We start from the raw sequence: 22,412 nt of genomic DNA on the forward strand, positions 1-22,412 counted from the left end.
TGAAAGGAAGGTCAGCAAAAAAAAAAAAAAAGGCTGTAGGTGACATCTTCCAACTGTGAATTAATTGGTTCGGTTGCCATGGTAAGCCACAGCTTTTAATCAAGAACTTCAGCGCCCCCTGCAGCCCAGGAAAGCAGCCTGTATGGCACCTTTCCCAGGTGCTGCTCCTCGGCTGACCACCAGGTGTCAGTGTAAGAGCAGAGCTGGCCCGCCCCTGCTTGAACTACCAGCCCTTCCTTCGTATGTATCATTCTTTGCCTCCTGAAGTTTCCCATATTTCCTTCCCCTGGAATTTATTTTTTTTTCCTGCTTGCTCATTTTAGAACATTTCTCTTTTCCTGGTCAGTCTTCCTCAGGTCTGGAGCTGCTAAGCTGCACCTCCCCCCCCGCCCCCCCCCCCCCCCCCCCCCCCCGTGCACACCCACCTACATCTTAGGGCTGGAAAAATCCAGGCCAGGTTTCAGAAGCATTAGCGTGCAAGGTCCTCAGACCTACCAATGTACCTAACTTGACAAATAGTGACTCATATGAGGGTCAAGCAGATGGTTTGACTTGGAAGCGTTAAGTGCAGGCAATAACCCCTGGCAAGACTTCCAAGGTTAAACATCCGACATCGGTATCTGCAACGCAAGGATAAAGGACATGGTGCAGATCCAGCTTATAGTGCCAAAACCTTCTCAGGCTTACAGAAATATTAGATCAGACGCAGAAGCAGGAAAGTTGGTGGACTGCATGTGTCCTCTGTGACCACTTGGTGTCGTCCCCGTCCCCCCCAGTGGCACCTGCCTATGGTCAGGCCCCAAGTCTTACTGGCCGGCTGGTCTTCTTCCTCCACCGCCGAGGCCCGTTTGTCGCTTGCCCCGGACATGCTTGATTTCTATCACTGCTTTGGCGCTTATAACCTCCGCTGAATTCTCTTCTAAATGTCCCCAACTTCTCACTTTCCTTTACAGCTCTCCTCCCTTCTGCTTCGTCCTTGAGCTTTTCAGTCTATGCGAAAATGCTACCGTAAAGGGATGATACGTTCCTCCTTATACCCGGAAATCCCCTCTCCCCCCAAAAAATACTGTGGACAAGTGCAAGGTGATGCATATGGTGAAAAATAGCCCATGCTATAGTTACACGATGTTAGGTTCCATATTAGGTGCTACTACCCAAGAAAGAGATCTAGGCGTCATAGTGGATAACACATTAAAATCGTTGGTTCAGTGTGCTGCGGCAGTCAAAAAAGCAAACAGAATGTTGGGAATTATTAGAAAGGGAATGGTGAATAAAACGGAAAATGTCATAATGCCTCTGTATCGCTCCATGGTGAGACCGCACCTTGAATACTGTGTACAATTCTGTTCGCCGCATCTCAAAAAAGATATAATTGCGATGGAGAAGGTACAGAGAAGGGCAACCAAAATGATAAGGGGAATGGAACAGCTCCCCTATGAGGAAAGACTAAAGAGGTTAGGACTTTTCAGCTTGGAGAAGAGACGACTGAGGGGGGATATGATAGAGGTGTTTAAAATCATGAGAGGTCTAGAACGGGTAGATGTGAATCGGTTATTTACTCTTTCGGATAATAGAAAGACTAGGGGGCACTCCATGAAGTTAGCATGGGGCACATTTAAAACAAATCGGAGAAAGTTCTTTTTCACTCAACGCACAATTAAACTCTGGAATTTGTTGCCAGAGGATGTGGTTTGAGCAGTTAGTGTAGCAGGATTTAAAAAAGGATTGGATAAGTTCTTGGAGGAGAAGTCCATTACCTGCTATTAATTAAGTTGACTTAGAGAATAGCCACTGCCATTAGCAATGGTAACATGGAATAGACTTAGTTTTTGGGTACTTGCCAGGTTCTTATGGCCTGGATTGGCCACTGTTGGAAACAGGATGCTGGGCTTGATGGGCCCTTGGTCTGACCCAATATGGCAGGTTCTTATGTTCTTAAGGATAAAGGACGTAGTGCAGATCCAGCTTTTTGGTGCCAAAGCCCTCTGAGGCTTACAGAAATATTAGATCAGACGCAGAAGCAGGAAAGTTGGTGGACTGCATGTATCCTCTGTGACCACTTGGTCCCGTCCCCCCCAGTGGCACCTGCCTATGGTCAGGCCCCAAGTCTTACTGGCCGGCTGGTCTTCTTCCTCCACCGCCGAGGCCCGTTTGTCGCTTGCCCCGGACATGCTTGATTTCTATCACTGCTTTGGCGCTTATAACCTCCGCTGAATTTTCTAAATGTCCCCAACTTCTCACTTTCCTTTACAGCTCTCCTCCCTTCTGCTTCGTCCTTGAGCTTTTCAGTCTATGCGAAAATGCTACCGTAAAGGGATGATACGTTCCTCCTTATACCCGGAAATCCCCTCTCCCCCCAAAGATACATCCCCACACTTTGCCAACCTTGTACCAAGCAATTGGATTTCTCACATACTCATTCTCTGAGCAAGCCAGTGCGAGTCCTGGCAAACTCGATAAGAGGCTGCAGGATCCACTATACTGCCTTTCTTTAGGGTTCTCACTCTAAATGTTTTTATAAAACAAGTGGGCAGAAAAATCACTCAGTGTGATGCCAGGCACTGCCAGAGGCTTAAAGGGAGGGGCAGTTTGGTTACAGCGGGGAGAGGCCTCATTTCCATTTGGTCAGAAATATGTGAAGGTTGCACACTGACAACCAAAAGTCAGCCTATGGCTAGCACCCAGGGGGAAAGGTAGTATCCCAGCCACAAAATTAAAAAAAAAAACCCACCCAAGAGCACCAGCACCGCAGACGTTTCCAAAACCTGCGGGCACGGCCAGGTCAGTAGCGCTGGTCTCCGAGGACTGAAAATAGTCCCGCAATGCCGGCGTTCTGTGGCGCGTGGCACCACTTGGGCGGGGCCCGCCAACCGCCAGAACCTGCCGCCATCCTTCACAAACCGCCTGCTCAACGGCCGAGCGGGCTGGGAAAGCTTCTTCACCCGCTACAGAAGAGCCACAATAGGAATCCGTTGCCGGATTTCATGTGCGTCCGCCCCCCCCCCCCCCCCAGTGTCTGGTCTCCTTTACACAGCAGAAAGACAAACAATGACAACATTTCCAGGCTGAGTCAGAAAGAAAAAAAAAATGGCTCCTCTTCGGGAGGGAGGGGAGGCACCCCCTCGCCCTTCTCCGGAGAAATGCTCAGCAGAGACCCTCTCAGGAGACCCAAGCGGAGCAAGGGGTGGGGGAGACTAAGTACTGTCACCGCTGCCAGCTCATTGCTCACTGGAAACGGCTGTAAATTATAAGGCTCCGTGTGGGAGCCAGGCAGCAGCTCTCGCCGTACGATCGCCGAGTGACGTGGGCCAAAGAGTTCGCTGACTCAGCAAAGCTAACGCCTTAGTCCCCCGGCCGGCAGTTGTGTTCCATAATTGGCAGCAAGATAGCGCGGGGGGGGGGGGCAATAAGAACAGACGCCCCCAGGGCTCAAAAGCCCTTAGGAAACGGAAAAATGACTGACCTACAAGCGTGAGGAGGTAGTGAATAGAAATCTGGAAGAAAGACGCTCTCCTCCCGTCATCTTTCAGGAAAAGGAAAGAGCACCGGTGGCAAGGATCAGGGTGAGGGCAGGATGGGTGTAAATCCAGTTGCCTGCCCCAGGCGTTAAATTGCCTTAGTTCCAGCTCTGTGCCATGTGATGCCATGGAAGAGCAGCTGCAGTTTAGTGATGCTCCCGCTCATCCCCCTTTAAATCCATCCTTTTTGAAAATATTCTCACCTGTTAGGAGGACTAAAGAGTGGGAGAAGAAACTGATCCCAGCTCAGTGGGCTGAGCAGGAAAGGAAATCTCATCCCCTAGCTATTAAAAAAACAAAACCCCGACCGTAAAGCTCAACCGGGCCCTGGACTCAGCCTAGGGTGACGAAGAAATGATGCTGGCGGATTGGGTTCAATCATTTCAAAAACTGCTCGACTCCTTGTCTGAAAAAAATGCCTTTGAGCCTCATCTCACCGTGGAAAAGGTTGCACAATTTGTCTCTTCCATTCGGGGCAACTTGGCCCTACTGGAATTAGAAACCTCCACTGATGATTGCCAGGAGACAGAAAATTGAGATGTTATTAAAAAAAAAAAAAGGAATCACCGTTTTCTTGCCGAGAAGAATGAAGAATCGAGGCCAAAGATAATAAAATGATCTTCCTGGCGCAGGAGGGCGACTCCATTTTAAAAGGTCCTTCGGCTGGAGTCTGAAAAACCACAACATTACACCCGAAAGGGCCCACAGAGCACCAGCACCAAAACGTGGAGGCCAACCCACCTGCCACTCTTGTGAGATTACACAATTTTGTGGACCAAGTCTGACTGCGAATGCTGCCCATAGAGAAGCATGGAGCATGGAGAAGTCACATATTTGAGGCAGACTTTAGAAAAGAGGAAGGAGGATGTTGGCATTAAACCAGTGGGAGACGGGTACGCTTCTAGCTAACACCGGAAAGGCACGTGTTTTAGGCTCCAGCTTGTCCATGTTGAGCTTGATTCAGATAACTGGCGACACATTTGGCGCATGGCACATAATGTGTCGACCTACTCTAAAAAGTAAGACTTCATGGTACCTCGAGATATCAGCTATTCTTTTCCAAATTCAGTAACTCTAGTCCCATGTTTTGGAGTACCTGTGGATGGATGGGCGGTGGAGTCCCTTATTCATGTGAAGTGGGGGTGCAGATCTGTCCACGAATTCTGGGGGAGGGGGTGGTGGAGCGGGACATTTCTGCAGTCATGTCTCTTGCCCCTTAACACTACGAAGCTGGTAGTTCAGTTGATTTATATCTAACTACTGGTCACATTTGAGAAAGTTTGCCATGCCGTGAATTCTGGAAGAATGTTGCCACGGAGATCACCTGGCTGGAAAAGCTCACCTGTGTGCTGAAGGGAGGTTCGGACTCTTATGATTCACTACGGAAGCCGTATTAGACTTGGTCTGGTTCTCTTCATACTGGTTACAAGGTCCTTTGTTTGTTCCTGTTTTGAATTATTTGATATGTGGTTTTGGTTGATTGTTTATAAATACTGCATGTCCTGCCAACAAGTGTAATTTGCTTGTTATGTGCATCTTAAGAAATAAGAGTTTTGTTTTTTTTAAATGCAGGCTGGGTTGCAAGGTTTTAGCAAGCTCTGTTACAGATTCTTGGTTATTAAAAGTCCTTTCTGTTTAAATTTCACTCTTTACAGAATTCAGATGTTTTTATACTTGGACTTTCTCTGGTTTTCTCTCCCCTGCCCTACATATCAACCAGAGAATGTGCCCTCCACCCCACCCTGCTCCCAGCTCTGATTACTCAAGCCCAGCTGGACTGTGTAGTTCCAGAATCCAGTAAGTTGCTAACATCCATTCCCTAGACAATCAGGCAATTTCAGCAAACAAGAGCTGTTTCAACAAACAAGAACAGAAGACACCAGAGCAGACGTTAATAACCGCAGAAGTATGATCCATGAGATGTTAACCATCAAGCTTTCTCCCCCTCCCCCTCCATTCCTCCAGTACCACTGCTCTCTGCAAAATGTATCACAGCCGACGACATGACAGGCCAAGGTTGGAAGCCGTCTGACCGCCAGCAAAGAATTTGCCACGTTCTTGGTGTCCTACCAGAAACTCTGACAGCAGAAGGCAGTGGGTTTCTTATCCTGTCTGCCCATCTAGTGGTGATCCTGAAGATTTCTCTCTCTGTCAGACACAGTGTGTCTAACACCAGTGGTCCCCAACCCTGTCCTGAGAGCCCACCAGCCAGTCATGTTTTCAGGATATCCACAATGAATATGCATGAGAGAAAATTTGCCTGCACCGCCTCCATAAATGCAAATTTTCTCTCATGCATATTCATTGTGGATATCCTGAAAACCTGACTGGCTGGTGGGCCCCCAGGACAGGGTTGGGGATCACTGGTCTAACACAGTAAGAATCTCACAGTACAGGAGATCATCTTCCCCTTACTTTATCTAATGCAGATTTCTTGGAGTTACCACAGGATCTCACTAATTCATACAGGCGTGCACATGGCCATCTCACAGTGCATTCCCTCGCATGCTGTTTTCACAGCTGCACAGGTCCAGGACAAACCGTGATCCTTTTACATAGGAAAATACTTTTCAGTGGGACTAACTAGAACCTTTGAGATCCCATGGATTCCTGCATTGGATATATCACAACCTGCTAGAAGTTCTCACAACAGGAAAGGACTCTGTTGTGGTGGCATGTGATACCCATAGCCGTGTTACGTCTGAAAGGGCAGCCATTTGCTGGTGCTGCTCTTCTGCTCAGCCAGAAGGACAGTTATAATTCCACCTGCCTTGGTATTTATTGTGCCTAAACTTAAAGAGACCTTAAAGAAGAGAGTATGCAAGGAATCCAAATATCTTGTGAACAGGAGACATCAAAAGTTTTACCCCATTCATTACCAAGGTCACAAGGAAAGTCAAACAGAACAAGCAGTGTCTTCCTCCAAACCATTATGGTGTCATTTGCATATCTACCAGGACTTCAAGCTTATTTGCAAACAAAGACAAAACAGAATACTAGGGCACTGCCAAACAACGGTAAGCAATGGAGTAGAGAAGAGAGGAGAAAGAACAGGCAATGCTACAAGGTGCTCTTACCTGTGAGATACCTGAGAGCCCCTCAGGCTTGACATGGTCTCCTCCAGGTTCTGCCGGAGATCCAAGACATTCTGTACAGTCCTCTTTCTCTGTGACTCTGGATCTGCAGGGAACAAAGAAACCACTCATTACTAAGAAGGAAGGACCTCAAGACACTTGCTGAGTTTAAATGCAGAATATGGGGAGGCCCTGTGGCAGATTCTATCGGATGGGACCCCCATGGAAGAGCTTATCGGATGGGTACAAATACTTTGGGGAGTGTTAAATCAGTTTCCAGTGTCCACACCTCAAAATCCAGCTGTCTCTGTTCTGTGCCGAGAGAGAAGCCAAGTAAAGTCAGGAAGGGGATAGAAAACTCTCCCTCCTGCATGGGGCACAAGCGCTCAGGGGTATCCTCGGAAAGCAGCAATACTCTGCCAAGTTTAATTTGAAAGTTCTTCAGATCCCGGCACACCAGTACTACTGCTGTCTGGCCAGTTTATACGACGTCAGCTGCACCTTCCTATCCACAAGAAGCAAAGCGCTCAAAGCATACGCATCACTGCCCTTCCTGGGGATAGAGCAGTGTTTTAATTTATTTTTTTTTCATGTTATTGCTTTTTGTGATTCCTCCGACTTAATAGCGCCACGATATTAAGTTGGAGGAACCACAGAAAAGTAGTATTTTCTGCTTTTCAGTTCAACTTTTGGGGGCTCCTCAAAACTTAATGCCAACTCCGGGACTGACGTTTATTTTTGAGGGCTAAAATGTGCACGTCGGGAATACTAGCTCACAGCCTCATCAACGTAGCATTTAGGTGCAATGAGCACTATTAGCTACACTCTGGTCGGACACGCTGATCCTCTTATTGCATCAGAGGTCGCAGGTTAACCTGCACGATAGCCTGAACACACGGTATTGCATCGGCCTGAAAGTGAGTCACTTCCCATTCTCACTCAATTTGGGGATAAGACAGAAGATGGAAAAATTCAAAGAAGGTGGCTCAGGAAGAGAAAGGTGAGGAGGTGCTGTGTGCAATGCGTGTGCTGCACAATTTAGGTCCCAGCTTTCCAGACCCTGCATATGCTGTCCATTAATTACCACAATCCAGGGCTCATGCTTGAAGCTATGAAGAAGAGGCATGTGTGGTTCAGAAAAAGGAGCTGCTACACCGTCAAGAGCCACTGCTAGTGTCCCTTCTCTCCGTGAAGTGCTAAGAGCAGAGTCTGGTGCTGGCCTGGATCTGAAGGCACCGTGGTTGGAAAACACTGAGGTAAAGGCCAGTCAGGAGCCAGTACGCGCCGGACCTGCCTCTGTCATTACCGTGCAGGAAATTACATCACAAACGCCCTGTTCCGGGGCTCCTACTTTGCTTAGCCCCTCCTGCATGTTTTCTTTGTTCGGGCAACCAAAAATAAATTCTTTCCTGCGCTGCGGCGGTCGATGGTTACCTTGGCAACGCAGGAGGGTGCTCCCCAGCAGCAGACACGCTGAATGCAATGCAGAAAATGCATATGGGAGGGGGGATGCAAATAGACAGCACACACTCCTGGACCGATTTCACCAGGTGGAGGTGAAAGACAAAAGGCAACTTTAAGCTGGAGCATGAAACACGGGACTGAACGCTGCTGCCTGTGCAAGGACCACCGCCACCAGCAGCGCTGCATACAAAATTGGCTTCCCAGAGCCATAAATGTCTTTGTCTCCGGGTGATGCCCCCAAACGTTCCCAGATCGGTAGCTGGACTTAAAACAGAGCCAGCTCCACAGTTACACAGCCTGCACCAGTGCCAGAAGTACTGAACAGCAGCAAAGTGCAGAATTGGGGGGGCTGGACATCTGGAAGGCCCCATCCAAAGCGATGTCACCTCGTCCACCCCTGCCCCAGAAGTGACTGCACGTACATTCTGCACAGCATAGTTGGATGATAAGCATTACAAATTTTCAGAGACCGTCATAGCACACACAAACTAGTCCACATAAAAAGGTGGCATATTACATCTAATCTTGCACTTTACATTTTAACTTGCATGCACTTATGCAGCTAAATTTACACCTGTTTTATGTCACCTTAATATCCTCAGAAACATTTACCAGCACTCCAACTTGACTTTCAAACTCAATGCACAAAAATTGCCATGTTCTGCGCACCTTTCCAGGCAGAGGTCTTAGTGAATTTGTGCCATATAAAATACAAACTACCAAACTGAGCATTTGAGAGAGAACAGGCATTAGGGATAGCATTTGCTCTTATATGAGCATGGCACGGAGTGGATGAGTACCTGGTGGTTACAGCAAGAGGCTGAGAGCCAGGGTTCAAATCCTGCTTCTTTCACCGATGCTCCTTGGGCAAGTCACTTCACCCTCCATTGTCTCAGCTACAAACCTAGGGCCTGGTTTATTAAAAGGCTTTTCTCTCATTCTGGGTCTATTGGGAAAAAATGTTTAGAACATGAAGGTCCTTATTTATAAGCCTTCTGGGACAATTAAAATCCAAATCCTTATTCCACTGAATGAGGGAGTACTAGAGCTGATTAAAAAAAAAAAATGTAGCCAGTTTCATGTACTGAGCATTTTAGCCACAGCCACAAAATGGAAAACCACTCTTTAGTATGCCTGACCTTTAATTATTAATTTTTCTCTACTATTTATAAATACTCTAACAGAAATAAGACTACCACACGCATTATCATCAAAATTCAAATGGGAATGGAATTATGGAACTCTTCTAGTGTTACAGCGACAGAGGGGAGCTCCTCTAGTGTTACAGTATAAGGGGGAGATGGGAGCAGAGCTCAGGAGGTTATAGGGTCATAGGGAAAATCCTCGAGGGAGAGGGGAGCAGAGCTCAGGAGGTTATAGGGTCATAGGGAAACTTCTCTAGTGTTATAGTATAAGAGGGAGAGGGGAGCAGAGCTCAGGAGGTTATGGGGTCATAGGAAAACTCCTCTAGTGTTATAAGAGGAGAGAGGGAAGCAGAGCTCAGGAGGTTTCAGGGTCTTAGGGAAACTCCTCTAGTGTTTACATTAGAAGGGGGAGATTGGAACAGAACCAGGTTTAGGGCGAATAAGTGCACAGACAGTACAAACTCCCTTCCTGGGTTCTCCTAGGGACATGGCTCCTTTGATTTCCGGCTGAATGGGAGCATTAACACTGACTTAGAATGGGAATAACAGGATCCACTCCAGCTGCGCATCTCAACCCAGTCTTCAGGAGTACAGCACGTGTCAGCTCTTAACTGCTTCCACAGTACTGGCACAGAGGACACTTTGTGATAAATCCACATCTGGATGATCAGAGATCAAGAGAATGTGCCCGCCCCTCCCCCTCTGCAAACCCTACAGCAGGATCCCTTTGTGATAAATCCACCAGTAGGAGACGCAATATCTCCCTCGGGAAAGGTTCCCATGACACACGCTGCGCTGTACTGGAGCAGGCTTGGAGCAAACAGAAAAACCTGGAGAACAGACACTTGGGAAGGGGAGGGGGGGGGGAGCAGGGACTGGAGGATGCTGCAGAGGAGAGAAGATGCTGAGGAACACATAAAACAGGAAGAAGAAATGCATCGGTAGGAGTATAAAGGGAAAATGTGTGCATTAAAAAACCAGAATGTGCTTATATTCAAAATGCTTACAAGAGGAACACACAAAAGTTATTTTGCTTTTTAGGAACTTGTAGCTGTAACTGGTTACAAAAAGTGTAACGCATTAGATGTATAAGCTAATGACGAGACTCAGTAATTGTAACTGGTTACTTTGATAAATACCTTTTTTTTTTTTTTTTAAATAAGTTCCAAGCACTGGGTCTGTTCTTCCCCTGCCCTTACTCCTCCACTCACAGCACACATTCATCCACAGTATCTTGTAAAGTATTAACATACTATGAATGTCAGTGTTACTGACTCCAGCTGCCTCCTCCTCTGTTCCCCCACCCCATGGCAGATGTAAGAGACAAAACCTATTCACTCTCTGACAGCGACCAGTCTTGGGAAGCAGCAAGGCTTGGCAGGGAGAGGAATCGTCCTGCAACACACACAGGCAGAACTCTAACCAGGCACTTTAACTCCTAGGGCAAATCAAGCATATTTGTGCCCAGCACACTCCCACTACTGTCTCCCTGTCCTCTTTCCCTCTGCAACTTGGATGCTAGGAAGCAAGCTGCACTCTTCCTGGCTTTTCACCCACGCTGGCAAATGCTTGCCTGGGGGGGGGGGGAGGGAATTGGATTCGGATGACAACCAACGTGGGCCCTGACTCTTAAGGTCTGGGGTACTTGATGTGCAGACATAAAGGAAAAGGCATAAGACTGCTTCTGCAGCCAAGTCCAAATGCAAAGCACATCAAGCAGCAGTCTGAATTTTCAAGAGGCTTATCACCCAGTATAAATGTTGCTAGCAGTAATTTTTTTTATGGGTTTGACAGTTGCTTGGTTTTTGATGGTAAATATTACTGCCCTAATCATAAGGCTTGGGGATAGCTGCATGGAGCAGCATTTACTACCCTTAACCCACACATAGGGGTATCCTGCACAGAGCAGCAGTAGCTTGCTGGACAGACTGGATGGATGACCTGTCATTACTATGTTACTATATATATTAGTCATCTTTCTGCCCCACTATGGGCTTTGCACCTTGGGTGGCTGCCCCAGCCTCACCTACCCCTAGTTATGGCCTGGATACAACCAGTTCCTCTCCAAGCACAGTTTCCAGCATGAAAGGGATCAGCTATCATGGACCAGGCTAGACAAAGAGGGTTCTCTTGAGCCAGATGAGGAAAAGAATACTAAGTGTATGCAACTGATATATAAAACCAGCAACATTATCTGTGACCTTCCATTTACCATCTTCCTGGGCTCTGTGCCTCTGTTTGGTCTTATTCCTAGCTCTCCTTTCCATTTTCTTTGCTTTTTATTTTTAAGAATAAAAAGAAGTCACCTTTTCAATCTAATCACTCATTATTTTGAAAGTTCTCTTTCCCAGAGGCCATTGTTGGTAATATTTATCATAACTCTTGGTTTAAACACATCAGAGTAATGTTAATGACAAGCAGAAGCTCAACACCTTTATTCACTAAGTTCAACACAAACTAGCATGAGTGGGTACGAGTTTAAAATGTATGAGTTCTGCTTGTCCTGGAGTGGACAGAAATGTATTTGGGGGCATGTTGCGGTAACACAATTTTTACCAAGACGAGTGCGTGCATGTATTGGACGGATAGTGACAGACCCAAACTTGGGTTGAATAAACCACAAGATTTCTGTGAAATAAAGTTAGGCTTTCCTTATCTCCTTTATGTGGCGATTCTTACCAGAAACCCGTGCACTTGGTGCTGCCTGCAGATTGCATGCACTCAGATCTGCTGAAGGGCGACTTGCACCCTCTGTGCATAGTTACTATCTGGCAGCATTCATACAGCTTGGACGCTAGAATGTGCAGCCCCCAGGTGGCAGCTGTATGCACGTAGATTACCTCCAGGATAATCTACAAATCCCTCACCCTCATACATAAAGCCATCCACAACCAAAACATGCACTGGTTCCCCGAACATCTCCATCTCCACAACCCAACCAGACCAACTAGAAACCAACACCAAGCCAAACTCCCGACTCCCTCCCCTAAAGTCATCAAACATGCCACGATCAGAGAAAGATCATTCATCATAGCAGGCACGTCTCACTGGAACAAAATGCCACCCCACCTACGCCAGGAACCTTGCCATAAAAAATTCAAACAGAATCTTAAAACCTGGCTCTTCAAACTAGCATACCCCAACTAACCGTTTACTCACAAAGATTTATTTAAGGGTTTATTTAAGATATATCCCCGATCCTCACGCCCCCCCCCCCCCCCCCCCGACTGACACGCCTCCATCGAACTGAACAACCATCTCCTCCTGTCCCCCTCCTGTTCCCCCTCCACTATCCCTCCACCTCTCACTCATCCATTACATCCTGTCACCTTGTTAATAGTTAAAAACTCTTTCGTCCACTCTCCTTAAGAGTTAATTATGTAACCACCTGTCTCAAGTTGACTTAGTTTTCTTACTGTTTGCATTACATTAAATTATTGTAAAGCTGGTTGCTATGTTACGTTACATTGTGAACCGAGGTGATGTTTTTAACGTGCCCCGGTATATAAAAAATCTTTAAATAAATAAATAAATAAATAATAATAAACGTCTCTGCAGTGTTAAACTGTGCAGCACATCACAAAGCCTCTCTGGATAAAAATCAGTCTATGCAGCCAGACTGATGCTTCCACAGCAGTGTTGCAGACCCTCATTGAGAAGGACCTGGGATCACCTCAGGTCTTTTGGTCCCTGACTTGGCCAGGTCAGGGGATTAGGGGTACATGCTTGAAAATTTGTGTTTCATTTTCTATTTTTTTCGTTGTTCGGGGGGGGACGGGACGAAGGGTTGTTTCATTTTGTTTATCCGTTTGCCAGGCCTGCCCAGTGGCAGTGCACACACAGAGAGTCCCCAGGTTGGATCTAGCGCTCCCTGATTTGGCTGTGGGCACCTTGCAGAGGCATAGCGTGGTCATTGCTCAAGGATGCCACCTAGTGGCCAGAGTCAAAGCCCATGACTGCAGGATTCCAGAAGGAGAGCTGATGCATGACCCTGGCTGAGGGCTGTCACTGCAATGACCAGAGTAGGTACCTGTTATTGTGCTGCGGTCTGTGCGCTATTGATTCCATCCTGTCAGAAGGCATCACTGTGTCACATCATAGCTGACGCTTGTATGGTTCACTTTGGGACACATTCAAAGAGCTGGAAAAGTCCAAGCAGCTAAAAATCTGTATTTAAGAGCACAGGAGCAGGTTCATTTTAGCAGAAATATCAAATTAATTCTGGGCCATAATTTAATTGTTCCAAGCTGGTACAATCATTATTGAAAGATTTAACTACCCCTTCCTGCAGCCCTTCCTCACTACTACCCTTAAATACAAAATTACAAAGCAGGGACTCCATGGAGTGATCAGGGCACCGTAATGCTGGCTTTCTGTACTAATTTCCAAAGCATTATAAGACATCACAAGTGGGGGGTTTTTCTCTCTCATATATTTATATTTTTATGACTGTAACAAAACAATGGTTAATGGCTAAGTCCACATGAACCAAGGCTGCAGGCCTGCCTGGCTCACCCCAGGGGAGCATTTCTAGCTCAAAGGGGAAAAAATATTGAGACAAGTCCATTATGCTGTGCCACAGTGATGAAATGGCGCCTTTTATAATTTTACTGGGAAAAGATTGCGGGGGAAGGTGATACAAATCCTCATTAGTGCTTTCCACTGGCTGCTAATAACCGGCTTACGACAGCATCTGGGTATTTCCCTGATAAAAGGAAGCGTGGAGGCCACCTCCTTAGAAACCGTGACTAGCGTAGACCTCCTCTCCACATTTTCCCCCTAATCCCGACACTGCCTGTACTGCAGAGAGTACGGACACTCACCAACTCCATGAGGGTAAACCCCCCCCCCCCCCCCCCCCCCCCGGCGCTCAGCACACCTCAGGTGGTGGCACGCGGGGAGTCACAACCCGACCCGAGCACGTGCCTCGCCACGCAGCTAGCACAGCTCTGCCACGCACACAACCAACAGGCACCCGCCTAGAACAACCGCATAGACGGCCTTCATTAAATGTTGCACCTATTAACCGAGCTTCTTTAGAGTGTGACTTTCCTCCTTAACTAATGTAAAGAAAATTAGAGAGCAGTTAGCTTCCTCCACTGTTTCAGATCTTCGCTGTTTCTTCTAAAGTGGCTACAATAGGCAACTCATCCGCATATCGGCTATGACATTAACTAATGGTACGGCTGTGCTGGCAATGCTCGATATCATCATAGAATGAAACCTACAGGCTGCAGTGAAAACTACTTACTGCACCTGAAAGTAGCTCGAGTCATCAAAATCAGAACGCCATAAGCCTGCCGTGCATTTGCAAGGGGGATCTGTGTGCTACACACACATAACACAGGCACAAACTAAGACAGCCGAATATACAGGCAAAAAAACAGTCATTTTTAATAGCAATGAAATAAGCCAGCATGAAGTTGCTCGATCCGCTCCACAGCTTTGCTTCTGGAATTTCTGCAGCCACAGGGTGGCTCCCTAGTTCTTTGCCGAGCTGAAGACCTGCAAAGTTTTATCAGTCTCACAAGCCAGGTCCAGTTTGTATGCATGCAAATCTATCTCATGCATATTCATTAGGGACATCCTGAAAAGCCTACTGGTTAGGGGGCCCTCAAGGACAGGAGTGCCCACTCCTGCACATGGGTATCATAGGGGGCACAGGTACCATTGCATGCATAAGATCAACAGGCTGCATCCCATGGCTATAAATCCAGTCTGAGCCGCTATTTCTAATCAGGGTGATTCATTTATTCTGTACAAACTGAGGGGAGCAAGGAAGAGGACCCAGCACTTCCTCGGCAGAGGGCACGCAAATGAACAGAGATTGCTATAGCAATGGGAGACAGCCAGCATGCGAGAGTCCTTTTTATGCCCAGCCCTGGGGTACCATCTCTTCTTCTTGGTGGTCCCCGGTTTGGGTTCATTTATCAGCAAGATTATCCGTAGATACCAATTTCACTTTAGGAGCACGACAGTCGTGCACCTACCACAAAGTCAGACCTTCTCTACCTTGGAGAATACTTCGTCACTCTTGAGCAGCACAGGTAAGCGTCATGGTGGACACCCCTACTGAGTAACGGTAAGGTCCAAATCATTCCCTAGTACTGCCATGGAATTCAACTTAAAGACAACAGACACCCACCAGCTCCAGGCAGGGCTTCCAAAGCTATCCTGGTGACCCCACAATGAATATACATGAAAATCATATAATAAGTTGCATTTTTATCCTGCCTTTTCAAACACAGCTTACAGCATTATTAGTGTTTAGGTACAATAAGTCCCTACCCCAAACAGCTACCTGAGGCAACAAGAGATTATCAGGCCAATGCAATATCGGCACGGGGAAAATGGACGCTCGTGATTGAGTGCCCGATCGACCACTCCAGGACGCCCGATTTAATATTTAAATCAGCCGCCGCGGTAAAAAGGAGGCGCTAGGGAAAACTGTGCACCCCTAGTGCCTCCTTGGCAGCTGGCGCCCGGGAGAGGTGACTGCCAGCAGTTTAGGAAAATGACGCTCAATTTTACGAGATTGAGCATCTCTTTTCCTAACCTGACCGCCAGCACACTTATTATTATTATTTTTTTTTTTTTTTAAATGCTCCGGTCAGGCATTAATTTCTGAGGATAAAAATGTGCGCGTTGAGCAAACATTTCTTTTATAATCAGGGAAGAATAGCTAATAGCCTCATCAACATGCATTTGCAAGTGATGAATGCTATTAGCTTCGCAGGGGGTTGGACACGCGTTTTGGACTCGCTAATCCCCTTATAGCATATGGGGTTGTGGACACGTGTCAAAATGCGTGCCCAACCATGGCTCAAGCAGTGCGCTCGGCTGAGCTCACTGTATTGCATTGGATTGTCTGTGACTTTACCAAAAATCACAAGGCGCATTCGTGGGGGGAGGGGGGGGGAAGTGGGATTTGAGCACAGGATTGGTTCCCCGTCCATTGCTCATCTAAATACTAGGCCACACCTTCTAGTTCCAGGGAGTCACACTGGGCTGCACCTATTTCCATGAACCGGGACTCCAATGTGTGCAGATTTACCTCCTGCATTTTCACTGCTGCTATCCAGAAAACCCAACTGGTTTGGGGCTACCAGGATGGTTTTGAGAAGCCCTGTACTGGAGGCTCGGAATACTAGACCCTAGCTGCCACTGTTGGCCAGGCAGATGATGCACCCTGCAGGCAGGGCTGGATTTACAAACTCCTGGTAAGGGGTACCCTGATGAAAATGTAGCCTCCCCTTTTCTGTCTGCTCGGCATGGCTCTTTCAGTTGGTACACGTCTGGCAGGTGGTGCCCTTTGCAAGGAAGTTAGCATCCTCCTGGGCATGTGCCGAACTGAAAATCCAGCCCTGGGGCAGATGTATATAAGGTTGGCACCTGACCCAGGTCAATCCTGACCGGCTAATCCAGTTCTGGTTTTGTTCCCTTGCATCTAGAGCAACTGATACTATAAAGTTCAGAGAAGCCAGGAGGCAAACCCAGACCTTGATCGGATTCTCCCCGCTGAGCAGGGTGTATGCAGTGCACTGTTAGGCCCATTTCCCAAAAACAAACTGTAAATTTAAAAAAAAAGTTAAGCAAAGTAAGCTATTAAAGCGCCCTAAAAAGTGGCTGGCCCTGTGATTGCAGCAGAAGGGGTGCCAGTCTCAAATGCCCCATGCATTGGATTGGTTGGTTTAACCCGGATGCACCATAAATGCAGGTGGGGGAGGGAGACCAGGAGCAGCATCCATCCAGCCCTCAGGCCAGGCAAGCTTCCCCAGAAGGGGGGAGAGGTATGCAAAGATGGAAGGAGTGAAAAACAGAAAACGCAGGGAGGGTAATTTTCAGAGGGATGTCTGCAGGTAAAACAGCGATCCACGCACAGAAATGGCCTTTTACAAAATTGCCTGTCCAATATGCAGGTGTGTTATGTTCACGCATAAGTGTGCCCCGACTGAGGGGAGGTGCTCCTGGGGGTAGGTTAGGGAGGGATTTGCACGTCTATGCACGCTGTTGCATTTTCAAAAAAAGTATGCATGTAAAATTTCCCGAAAAATGTCCACTCCCAATTTAGCAGGTGCGATTGTGCATGGGTGGCTCTGGCAGGAGAATTTCCAAAAGGGAAAGTACGCGCCTACTTTTTTTCCTTTGAAAATTGGTGTAATTCATGCATATATTTGCAGTGTAATTTATGCAAGCTGTGACAAAGTTACCCCCCCCAAAAAAAATTTCTTCAGCAGAGAAAGGGTTCAGGTGAGAGAGAATCCTCTAACAAAACCGCTGCGCTTCACTAAAACCACAAATCCCACTACTGGCCACGGCACCTCCATCTCGCCAGAAAGATGGGGGAAAGCTCTCACAGCTGGCAGGAAGCTTGACTGCACCCACTGCAGGTCTGTGCAGATCCCATGGCTGACAGATGACGACGACTGTCACCCATTACCCCTTGATTCATGCCGCAGGGAGAGTGCACACTGCACTGCACATGCTAACAGGACACAATGCATGCAGAGTTCTCCTTGTCCCAAAGAGCTTACAAGCAATGAGGAAGAGATGAGGATGCTCCTGTGCTGGAACCAAAGTCGCGAAAGTAACTGGGTTTCTCTGGCCTCTCTCTCAACCTAGCTTGCACCCTGTAGGATTTCTGTAATATACATCAGCTACTGGATTTTATTCACAATTTAGAGAGAGTGTGCATGGTAGTCTGCATCGTGCCATGTTAAGCCAAGTTCAAAGGAGGTCATTCTTCTCAGCTGGTCATGTGAAATCCTGTCACACAGCAAATGCCTGGGGGGCCCTGTGCCTGAATTCATGATGCCACCGCCGGCCACTGTTCCAGGCACACGACTCTGCATTAGCCATGCCTGCCAGTCATCAGGGATCTACAAAGGGCTTAGACTTTGACAGAAATTTAAAGGAAGCCTTGCAACCTTCTTTTCTCATTAGTGGGCGGTACACTAGCCCCTTAAATGGGGATTAAGGTGATCCCTAAGTGAGTGAGGGCAGTAGATGTGAAGGAGCCTGGAGTGGGAAAAGAGTTCCTCGGGACAGATGGGGCAGGATCTGCTCTACCTGCAGCTGTCTTTTTCTAACAGTGGAACGATATGCCCAAGTCCGAAAGGAAGCAGCCGTCATGTCAGCTGGACCTAGCAAATGCTGCTAACACTCCAGCTCTGGGGGTCGGGAGGGAAGGCCCCCGAACCTCCTTATAAATAGAATTCAGGGGAAGGGACTGGTCTGAGGGAAGGGGTAGGCAAGCAGAGCAATCACTTGGACCCCAGCAACACAAGACCCCCACCCACACCCTGGCAAAGCTTACTGATCTGAGGCAGAACTTTGGGGTGCCTGGCAGTTTCTGGCCTGGGAAGGAACGAGCCCCTCGGGATGCACTATCCTCTGTCTGGAGTCACACTGGGCAGCAGGTCAAAGCTTTCTTTGTATGAGAAGAAACTGATGTGCAGGATGAGGCAACGCGTGATGGCCTGAAGGGTCACACTTAATGCACAGCCTGAAGACTTGGCATGCATGCATGAGGCTCGACTTAAGAGGACGCAGCAGAAAGGCAAGAAGGGGAAACAAGTTTCTTGGTAAAGCTTATTGGGATGAAAGTGGTCCAAAGAACGGTGCTCAAAACGCTGTAGGGAACGCATCGGAAGCCATATGAGGCAAGGCTGAAGGACCTGAACCTGTATACCCTGGAGGAGAGGGGAGACGGGGAGCTAGGATAACAGACTTTTACTTATCTGAAAGGAATTAAGGATGCACAGGAATGAAAACTGGAGAACTAGGGGATGTAATATGAAGCTCTAGGGGGGGGGTAGACTCAGCAAATATTTTTTATGGAAAGGGTGGTGGATGCACGGAACGAGCTCCTGGGAGAGGACGGGCATGGAATTCAAAAGGGCATGGGATAAACACCGAGGATCCCTAATGGGAATGAAGAAAAGGGGGTAACCCGTGTTAACTGGGGTAACGTGCCCGGAGCGGCAGTTACCACCCTGAAAAGAAATACAGACTTGCTGGGCAGACTGGATGGACCACGTGGGTCTTTCTCCACTGCTATTTACTGTAACAAGGGGGGGGGTCACACAAACTGGTAGACAAAAGTTTTTTATCCTTCAGGTTTCGTTCTTGTTGCTGGGGAAGCCTGCATTACTCATGTACACGGTCGATTCTCTTTCAGCAGAACAGATATATTTTCCTGGCTCCTTTTTTGGCTTCTCATCAACAGATGCAGAATGATCTGGTGGATTGGAGAATCAAATATTCATGTTAGACCTCTTTCTGTGCTAAGATTAGGCTGGGGTCAATCACTTATTATGCTATTTTGTTTCTTCTGGGGGTTTTTTTATATATATATTTTGGAATCCCCCTTTAATGTGTGGATTTATAGATATGGAGTGTTAATATCTTTTTTTTGCCATTGAATGATGTTCCTTTATTGTTTTCCTTTATTTGCAAATGGGAAAGTATTACAAATACAAAAACATTTTCAACGAAACACGGGAAGGGGTGGAAGCAGGAGGGACATAATCCCATTCAAGTTTTGGCCGGTTAATTACTGCCGCTAATTAGCCCGGGCATGGAAGCAGATTGGTCGCCAGAGCTGGGCTTCAGCGTGGCCAGAGCTCGACCAGCTTGGGCTCACATCCTCCCGGGTGAAAAGCCAGAGGGGCGCTGCGGGGGAGGGGAGAGACAGGGCTCCTTAAATAATACAAAACAGATCCGATCTGGCACTGGCCGAATTCTGATCTTTAACAAGGCTTGGGAAATGCGATACAATGGGAAAAGCAGGGGTGTGCCAACCAGAAACTGCTAATCCTCTCCATGTGCTGCTGGGCTTGGAGCTCTGCCTGCCTGCATCCATCACCAGGAAGCCTCCCAGGCCCCTGGCTCACCCCCAGCTATGATTTCTCACATTTCATCCTCGTCTGTTGCTCGGACTGGGGAAAGGGGCCTCTGAGGGCTCTGCCAGGGCAGGTCCTTCCAGGGATCCTTTCAGGCATGGCAGGGAGAGAAAGCCCCTTGGGCCAGAGTGGCTGGGAAGGAGCCATTAACTCTATGCTGCTGCTGCTCCCACACCTCCATAGTGGCCTCCTCTATCTACTGGACAGGAGGCTGGAGCAAGAGGAAGCTGAGGGATGGGGTCAAGTTGAAGGTTGGCCCGCAGAGAATGGTTAAAGAAATGTGTGTGGGGGCAGGGGAGGGGGGAAGGGGAGTTATGCAATCAGGCCCGGTGTGACCAGGTGTGCATAATGTGCAGATGCATGGGGCAGCACATCCGGGAGGGGGGGAGGGCGGTGAGCCGGTAGCAGCAAGAGAAGCTGCAGGGCCACCAGTGGAGCCTAACCTGCTGGCAGCCAAAGAAAGAGAAACGCTGCAGACCGCCGTCAACTCGCCGGCGGCTGAAAGTGAGAGCCCCAGGTCTTCTGTTGTACGCACACCCAGTGCACAACTTCTACGGCTCCCCCCCCCCCCCTCCCCATAATGCAGGAAGGTCAGTAGGTCGTGGTAGAGCTCATCCCACCACTGCCCAAAGACAACAACAGGAGGCCCGGGGTGCCATAGTGGAGCTCGAAGACAAGAGGCCTGCAGGGCTGTGGTAGAGCTCATCCCACTACGGCCCGATGACACCAGAGGGCCATGTGTATATGTGTGTGAGCTTACAGGTGTGTGTGTGAGTGAGAGCCAGTGTGTGCCTGTGAATGTGTCTGTGTGAGAGCCTGTGTGCCTGTGAGAGCCCATGTGTCACCTATAGGCTCTCACAGGCAGGCACGCGCACACACACACACACACACACACACACACACACGCATATAATGTATCTGTGAGGGAGAGGGAGCCTGTGTATGTTAGAGAGAGGGCGTGTGTGAGAGAATGAATGCGTTATTGTGCGTGGGTGTGAGAGAAGATAAAATTAGTGTGGCCTTACCTCCCCCAATCCACTTGAGGACAGACAAACAGACAGCAACACTCGCTCTGTACTGATGATGTGATGAAGCCTGCCTAAGCAAGTAAAAGGTGATTGTAGACCGACCGGGCATCCTCTGGGCTTCTAATTTAACAGAAACCCAAATTTTCCTCTTATGGGGCAGCTTTTGAAAACACGTGCCTGCTAGTTCCACACGCCTTTAATACAGACCAGGCCTGAGCTGGGAGCAACAGAGCAGCAATGCATCGGAGATCCTATTCTGCTTACAGGTCAGACCAATAACAAAATTCATTACTCAGTTAAGCCTGGAAAGCCCAGATATAACACATTTAAAAAAAAAAAAAAAGTGAAGCCTGATCCTGCAAACTCAGTTGGGTACTGCCTTTCCAACAGCTGTCAAAAGTGTGCTGTCACGCATGTTCTGTCATACTGGAGCAAACACACATGTAGGCGCCACTGCCTATCAGCTAGACAGAGTGACATCCCCTTACCGAGCACGTCAGCACCTGTGCACACAGATCTTTTTCACGGATGTAAGCCACTGTGGACACCGAATCGATCCGTTTCACTACAAAGCACTGAGCTGCAGGATCCCTGCCTCCTGGGCTTCTGGGGCAGGACCGTGAGGTGAGCGATGCATTTCTTGCCCACTCCAGGCCTAGGGAGTCGGTGGGGGAGGGGGGGGGGAGCCACAAGGGGACAGAGAAGTCAGAGGGAGAGGAAGGATGGAGGGAGAAAGAAGCCAGGGGATGGGGAAGGGGGACAAGGGGAGTGAGGAGGAGCAGGGGCAATCAAGGTCAGCGTCTCTAGAGCCTTTCCAAGCTTTCATTAAGATGCACCAGCATTCGGCCATTCTCATGCACCCTGCTGACGTGACTTGAGTTTGTGAAGCTTCTGCAGTTTCAAACGGAGGAACACTTGTGCATGTCAAGAAAACAACTACCGAGAACTTTGAAAAGGAAACCAGGGAGGTGCTGAAAGCAAATTGTTTCTTTTGAATTTTGTTTGTGGAGGAATAGAAAGCTGTCGTGGGCTGTCCATAGATGAAGAAAGAAGCAATGCAAGTCTGAGGCCTCCGTGCTCGGTCCACCCAGGGCTCTCTGCTCCTGTTCCAAGAGGCGATGAAAAGCTGGTGGGCACCAGGCCCTGCTCCTGCTTCCAGGACTGTGCGTGATGGATTTAACAAACAGCTTCTCTCTTGCCCGCTGTGGGCTCCGCATGGCTCTCGCAGTGACTGCATGATCAGTGCCTTCCCTGGGACCAGCAGAAAGCTGCCACCTGC

At 48.2% G+C, this 22,412-nt stretch overlaps 1 protein-coding gene across 8 annotated transcripts in view; it reads right to left on the bottom strand.

The window, feature by feature from the left end:
* Positions 1-22,412, bottom strand: part of NAV1 (neuron navigator 1) — a 290,127-nt gene that overhangs the window by 142,616 nt on the left and 125,099 nt on the right. For 7 of the 8 annotated variants that reach the window (XM_029572140.1, XM_029572137.1, XM_029572134.1 and 4 more), the window contains exon 4: positions 6,596-6,698. In XM_029572140.1, the coding sequence (XP_029428000.1) occupies positions 6,596-6,698 (103 nt within the window). Of the gene's footprint in view, positions 1-2,731; positions 2,949-6,595; positions 6,699-22,412 lie in introns of those variants that run through there. The other variant, XM_029572142.1, reaches the window with a different exon arrangement.

This window comes from Rhinatrema bivittatum, chromosome 12, assembly GCF_901001135.1.
Source record: "Rhinatrema bivittatum chromosome 12, aRhiBiv1.1, whole genome shotgun sequence".
NCBI lineage: Eukaryota > Metazoa > Chordata > Amphibia > Gymnophiona > Rhinatrematidae > Rhinatrema > Rhinatrema bivittatum.